The 7,176-nt window shown below is 51.5% G+C and overlaps 1 protein-coding gene across 1 annotated transcript; it reads left to right on the top strand.

Annotated features, from left to right (window-relative positions):
* Positions 1 to 2,291: 2,291 nt before the first annotated feature.
* Pla2g3 (phospholipase A2 group III) lies at positions 2,292 to 6,817 on the top strand. Its single transcript, XM_026408956.2, has 7 exons — positions 2,292 to 2,805; positions 3,735 to 3,867; positions 4,095 to 4,229; positions 4,527 to 4,816; positions 5,611 to 5,740; positions 5,835 to 5,951; positions 6,607 to 6,817. The coding sequence occupies exons 1-7, from the start codon at positions 2,292 to 2,294 to the stop codon at positions 6,815 to 6,817; spliced, it is 1,530 nt and encodes a 509-aa protein (XP_026264741.2).
* The last annotated feature ends 359 nt before the right edge of the window (positions 6,818 to 7,176 follow it).

Below are 7,176 nucleotides of genomic sequence, written 5' to 3'. Positions count from 1 at the left end.
GAAGTTCCATAGCCAAGTAGTGGCTTCACCATTAGTTGCACAGTTCCCATTTAAACAGAGCTAGTAGACATCACAGACGCTGTGGCCTGAAAACCTTGAGACTTGGTTTATTCTGGGTAAACCACTTCCTGAGACTTTAGTGATAGTGTTTTAAATGTCAAACATGGTGCTAAGAGTCTTACCAACATCCTGTGAGGTGACTACTATGATTACATTCATCATACAGAAGAGGAAACTTAGAGAAGTCAACTTCTAAGCCCATGGTCACACTGTGCTAATACCTCCCATCCTCTCTGAGTGATGAGCAGGGAAGGGGTCTATAATGTGGAAAAGCAAGTAGAGGTGGGTGGCAGGTCCTATGATAGGAGAAAATACCAGAATGATGTTATTTTTTTTTCAAGTGTCAAATTCTTCTTAGAGGGATTCAACTTGGTTCAGTTCTGTCTCTGCCCTTGTAAGTCCTTGCTCTCTTTCCCATCCTGCCACTTGCTCTACTCTACATCTCCTTTCCCAAACCTCTGGAAAGAAAGAGTTTGGCTCCTTACTGGGCATGGTAGCACATGCCTGTAATCCTAACAGCTCAGGAGGCTGAGGTAGGAGGAATGAAGGTTCAAAGCTAGCCTCTGCAACTTGCAAGGCCCTAAGTAACCTAGCAAGACCCGGTCTCAAAAAAATTAAAAGGGCTGGGGTTGTGGCTCAGTGGTTAAGTGACCTTCGGTTCAATCCCTGGTGGTGGTGGTGGTGGTGGTGGTGGTGGAGGAGGAGGAAGAGGAGGAGGAGGAGGAAGAGGAGGAGGAGGAGGAGGAGGAGGAGGAGGAGGAGGAGGAGAAAGAGCTTGGCTGCTTGGCTCTTGGACTCCTCCCATCCATCTCCCTTCTCTTCATTGTCTCTAGCTATGACCTTTGGACCACAAACCGAGGTTGGTTCTGAAGCATAGAGATGGGCTTTTCTACCCTACATCCTCTTTCCCCTTTAGCTGCACACTGAGTTCCCCAGCTCTGCCTGGCTCTGCCTTGCTGGGGCTGGTCTATGTGGAGAGACTTAGATGGAGATTGACCAGATGTTGGGGAAGCAGTAAGCTGACAGGCAAATGGACAGACAGACAAGTCACTGTCCTGGCTATCCTTGATTCCCAGTCAATCCCCGTAAAAGCTTCACTCCTAATCTCTAACCTCTCTTTAGCTATGGCCTGATTGTTACCTAAGGTTTCCCCACCTGTGCAGAGCCTCGGTTTTTTCATCTGTACTATGGATATAAACACTCATCTTCACCAGATGGTTGGAAACTGAATGATATGACAACTTGGGGACACAGGACCAAGTGCTAGGTATCGCCCCTCCCTTGAAGAGACCCCTGTCTCTTGGAGCAACATATGATGCCTGCTGAGTCTCTCAGGTAGCCACAGCTCAGGGATAGAGGTGGCACAGACCTAGCCCCCTGGGCCACTCTGTTCCTCTGGGGATCATAATTCCTTCGAATCCAGAGTGTTGGCCATGCTCTATGCTGTTTTCGAGGCCTGTTCCAGCTATGTCTCTCTCATTCATCAGACCAGGAGAATTGCTGCTAGGCCAGGTCTGTGCTTGGAGTCCTAGAAAGTGGGGAACCCTGTAGCACTGTCCCCTTGCTATGTCAAGAGTCTTTTAACAATCAGAATTAGGGAGTGAGCATCAGGGCCTGTGCCTGGGAATAGTCACTTCCTTTCCCAGAAGACTAGGGAACTCCCAGGGTGGTAGCCCCAGAATCCTCAGCCCTGCCCTCACGTCTTTTACCCAGCTCTGGCTGAGGTCCATGGCCTATTGCCAATCTGATGGCAGTGGGTGTGTCAGCCACCACTGGAATAGGGATACAAGGATAGGTTTTAGAGGTCTCCTCCAAGCCCCTTAACTTTCTTCCTTCCCCAGGGAGCAACAGAATGTGCCCCCCCACCCCCCACCACGTTCCCTCAACACCCCGCCTTGGCCCAGGGCTTTGGTTCCCACAGTCCTCATCCAGGCGGGGCTGGCAGCAGGTGACTGGATGGCGCTGAGAAGGGCAGGGTGAGTGGAGGCGTGGGCCCCACAAGTGCACTCCTCAGCCAATCAGCAGCCTGCCCAGCCGGTGGATTCGGTTACAAGCCCAAGATCACCCCATACTCCAGCCTCCTTTCTCCTCCTCCTGCTGCTCCATTCATTGGCCCTGCCTCACAGGGCCTGCTGGACATAGCTTCCGCTGCCCCCCACCCCCACCCCCGCTTAGCTGCTGCCTCGTGGGCCGCCAGGGGGCTTTGTCTGACCAGGCTGGGCTAGGGCAGAATGGGGGTTCTGGCAGTGCTGCTAGGGGTGCTTGGCTTTCTGGGGTTTACTCCAGGGGGCTCCCATGCCCTCCACTGGGATAGCACTTCTTGCCACTTGGCCAGATCCATCCCTGGCAGCCCTCTTGGGTCCTTGAGCTTCCTGGGCAAGGATACCCAGGGACTGGCACTGTTCCACGCCCGCTGGGATGCACACAGAAGGCTGCAGGTATGTAGCAGGCTGGATGAACCAGAGCTCACGGCAACCTTCGGTGCTCTCTGTGTTCATGAGATCACCCAGGGCTTCTTCATTCACACCCCCGGACCTGAGCTTCAGAGAACACTGGCCATGCTTCAGAGTCAGTGGGAAACCTGCCGAGGACCTGAGGAAGGTCCAGCAAGGGCCAGGGAGAGGAGAATGGCAGGGCAGAGTGAAGCACCTGGCAGAGGGTATCTGCGAACAAAGAGAGGCTGGACCATGCCTGGCACACTGTGGTGTGGAGTTGGAGACTCTGCTGGGAACTCCTCGGAGTTGGGTGAGCCCCAGGGGTGTGAGCTGGGTATCTGATGGGGGAGGCACAGGCTTCAGCACTGGATCCCACTTTCCCAGTCTGAGAGTCCTTTGAGGAGTGACTTAACAATTCTGAGTCTCAATTTCCTTATCTATAAAGTGGGGGTGACCATGAGTCTTATCATGGGACGCTTAAGTGATATAATAGATGCAGAAGGTCTTATTCAAACCTGGGAGTCCTCATTAATCACCATCTGAGGGAGGGAATAGACTGGGGAGGATTCAAGTTCTGCTGAGCCAAAAAACCTGTACCTATAAGTCTAGGTTTGAATCTCAAATAAGCACATTCATACTTAGCAAGTCACTTCCCCACTGAACCCCAGTTTCCTCCCTGTAAAACGAAGGTGACACCTCATTTTCAGGACTGCTGTGAGTTTGGGCGTGGGATGTGCTGGGCACTCAGGGTGTGTTCAGTAAAGGGAGCTACTGCCTGGACTGTGATGGGTTACTATCTGTGTGGAGGGTTAGGGGATGATTTGGCACCTGAGTCTGGTAGGTCAGCAGTACCTCATTTTGCCAGTAAGAAAGGCTGTACTCTATCTGTATACCACTCTATTACACACACATTCCTAACTTCAGAGTTTTATTTGGAGCATGAGCTTGGGAACCCTAGGGGCAGACTCCAATTCCCCTAAGGAAGATCTTTCCATATGCTCATGGGTGGGCTGTCTGGCACTGGGATTTGCCCAAAAAGGGCTGCAGACTGGCTGTTCTCTTGAAACTTTGAAACAGAGGCTCTCATAGAGGGAGAATGACTGGCTTGAGTTTTATGTCAGGGTTTTATGTCAGGGCTGGAGTGAGAACCAGAACTCTGTCCTCTTGATATCAGGTGGGCATAGCTGGTGGGTGTTACCCAGGACCCTGGTGAGCTGGTGTTCTTTCCCCTCCATGCAGGGATCTTCCAGGGCCCTGATCTCTGCTGCCGGGAACATGACCGCTGCCCACAGAACATCTCGCCCTTGCAGTATAACTATGGCATCCGAAACTTCAGATTCCATACCATCTCCCACTGTGACTGTGATACCAGGTTGGCAGAGGGTCTAAGGCTCAGGGACAGGGCAGAGTAATTCTTAAGATTCCAGAGAATCCTAAAGATCAGCCAGCATGTACCTCATAGTGCTGATGGAAAAACAGAACTGAGAGAGGGAAGGAACTTTTGAACCACAAACTTTTGGCTGATAGTGGCAGGGTGGGTTGCTGGAAGAGCCAGGAGCTCTCTCTACTACGAGGACCTGAATGCTGACTCTGGGGCAGGTTCCAGCAATGCCTGAGGAACCAGCATGACTCCATCTCGGACATTGTGGGTGTAGCCTTCTTCAACGTACTGGAGATCCCCTGCTTTGTGCTGAAGGAGAAGGAGGCGTGTGTGGAGTGGTACTGGTGGGGAGGGTATGTGGCTGCACCCCTTGAGTCCTTTCCCAATCAGCAGGGGAACCTGGGTTTCAAGTCTGGTGAGGGAGGGCTGTCTATCCTTCAGGGAATGATTTCTTGTCAGGCTTGTCCTTTCCTTAGGGCAGGGTTCAGGCACCTTCTTCAGTGCCTCCCACAACCCAGTAAGATGGGGAAGGGGACTGGCAGATATACTTGGTCTCTTGGGGACAACTCCAGGGGTTTCTAGAAGCACCCTGGGGGCTTCTGGAGGCAGGGAATCTTGGTCATCAATTGCCACCAACTGCCATCTTCCAGGTGTAGAACGTATGGCTCGGTGCTCCTCGCCCATCTCCAGCCCACTACCTACTACAATGCCTCCTGGAGATCCCCCATCACCTCCCTGACTCCAAGTCCCCAAAGCCTAGCCCCCACCAAATTGCAACAAAAGCAGCACCCTCAGAAGAGGCAGCCACAGCTAAAAAACTCCAGGTACCCCAGTGTGGCCAACACCACAGTCTTCCAGGCCACATCCTCCAGGACTGATGTAGCCCCCACAGCTGAGACATGGGCTCCCCATCCAGTTCTCCAGCACCTAAAACCTCAGGGTAAGCTCAGAATCTAGCCTTAGGAGTTCCTGATATGAGGGGGGTATCCTCTTTGTGCATTTTGGTGGGTGAAGTATATGTTGTTTATTTTCCTGCTCCAAGTGCTCATAGGGTATCTCAACCTTTACCATCAAATCACACCGAAGTAAGGGATTTTCATAATATGCAAATTTTATCTCATCACTTCACATCTACTGAGCTCTTCTCATGTGATGTCATGGCTACTTTTTATCACAGTTGACAAAAGTCCCAATGACCAGTGGTCCTGAGGCCCTATAAACCCATCCCCCAGTCAAAATTCCAGTTTAACAAATTTAATTTGGCTCCTCAAATGCAGTCTTCAAAGACTGGAGATGTAGTTCAGTGGTAGAGCATTTGCCTACAGTGTGCAAGGCCCTACGTTTGACCTCCATCACTGCAAAAATAGAATAAAACCATGCATCCTGCTCTTTCTCCTCTGAGCTTTTGTTCATACTGTTCCTTCTTTCTGAAGTACTCTCCTCCCTCTTCCTCTCTCAGCCTCAGCTTAGCAGTCTCTTCCTCCAGGAAGCCTTTCCTGTCCACCCTCAGCAGCAGTCTCAGTTTCCCCATGGGACACTTTGTGTGTGTGTGTGTGTGTGTGTGTGTAGGGGCACATCCCACATGGGCAACACTCTAAGAGCATGAAGGGCAGGAGACAGAGACTGTGTTTGTGTGACTGAGCATATATTCTCGTATTTCTCCTGAATGGTGGCAAACATTGGTGAGGCCACTCTGGTATACTGGGCAACCCTCATGACCATATATCCCCCCAGGTGCCCACAGGGCCTGCCGTAGCTTCCGCCGCCTGGACCAGTGTGAGCACCAAATTAAGCCCCAGGAAACCAAGTTCCAGCTGCTCAACAGTGCCCGTGGGCCCCTTTTCCACTGCAACTGCACACAACGGTGAGGCCTGCAGGGCTCCCTGGTGGTGGGCTGTTTGGAAGGGGCACCTTGCTGGTGAGGTTCAAACCTAGCCTGAGACTAACTCTGCCCCCAGTCTGGCACGCTTCCTGAGGCTCCATAGCCCACCTGCAGGTGCCAACATGCTCTGGGAGTTGCTGGGCACCACCTGCTTCAAACTGGTCCCTTCACTGGACTGTGCTGAGGACAAAGGGTAAGTGATGGCAAAGCCAGGAAATATGTTGTTGTTGTTTTTTTCCCCAAGGGATGGGTTACCTATACCCCAATTGTGTGCCTGGGCCAAGCAGGTGGGGAAAAGGTCAGGAGGTTTCTGAGTTTCTTTGTCATCTGTTCCCTATCCCCTATTGCCTCAGATCCAGTTTTGCAGTTGGCCTGTTGGGGTTGCATCTTGGCTCTGTCATGTAATTCTTGTGTGTCCTTGACAAGTTGATTCACCTTTCCAAGCCTCCATTTCCTTATCTGTAAAGTGGTTATACAAGCCAAGGAAACGTCTTTTGTGATATACCAAGACTTGCCTGAAACACAGTAAAATGCTTAATGTTCATTCCTAATCCACAATCTCATTTGGATTCTGATTCTCAAAGCCAGCCCCTTATTATTCCCACTTTACAGATGAAGAGGAAACTGAGGCCTGCACTGGCTCAGGTTCCCATAGCCAGGTAGTAACAGAACCCAGGCCTCTGGGGACCAGATCAGGTTTATTCTGCCTACCTTCTAGGTATAACCGTGCCCTCTCTGCCTTGTTGTGACCTTCGCTTTGCTCCTGATCCTCTCTGGGCATTGATCCCATTGTCTGCAGAGTAGGCTGGAATTCTGCTAGTGCTGACCGTCTGGTTCTCTTCCAACAGCTGTTCCAAAGACCCAAGGGCCATCAAGGTGTCAGCACGGCACTTGCGGCGACTTCAGAAGATACGATTCCAACTCAGGGATAAAGACACAGAGGAAGGGCAGGCATGGCCATTGGAGCCCACAGGGACTCCTGTGTCATTCTACAACCAGTGCCTGCAGCTAACCCAGGCAACCTGGAGACTTAATGGGCAGCAGAAATTCTGGAGCTAGTGACCTCAGTTCCAGTTCTCTTGAGCATCAGCTTGGACCTTATCCCTAGCTTGACCAAGCACTGGGAATCTTGGCCTCTTCTCCGTGGGTTAGACTGCAGCATGGCAGAAGCTCTTATGGAAAGCCGGGAGGCTAGAGGTGGGGGACCTTAAGGCTCAAATACCAGAGCATGTCTCCTGCAGTGCTGGGTGACCTTAAGCTGGTGACAAAAACCCTCTGTGAAGTTTTGTGAACGTGGTATTCAGGAGGCTCACTCTAATGCCCTGGGCTTAGGGTCTTATACAGGAAACTTCACATTTGAATGGAAATGGGGAGAGTAACTTATTGCAGCAGCCCCAGGAGGTCCCAGAAGTAGGTAC

The sequence above is a fragment of the Urocitellus parryii genome, chromosome 3 (assembly GCF_045843805.1).
Source record: "Urocitellus parryii isolate mUroPar1 chromosome 3, mUroPar1.hap1, whole genome shotgun sequence".
Lineage (NCBI taxonomy): Eukaryota > Metazoa > Chordata > Mammalia > Rodentia > Sciuridae > Urocitellus > Urocitellus parryii.
The sequence above is the reverse complement of the archived record's forward strand: the minus strand, read 5'-3'. Positions and strand labels throughout refer to the sequence as shown.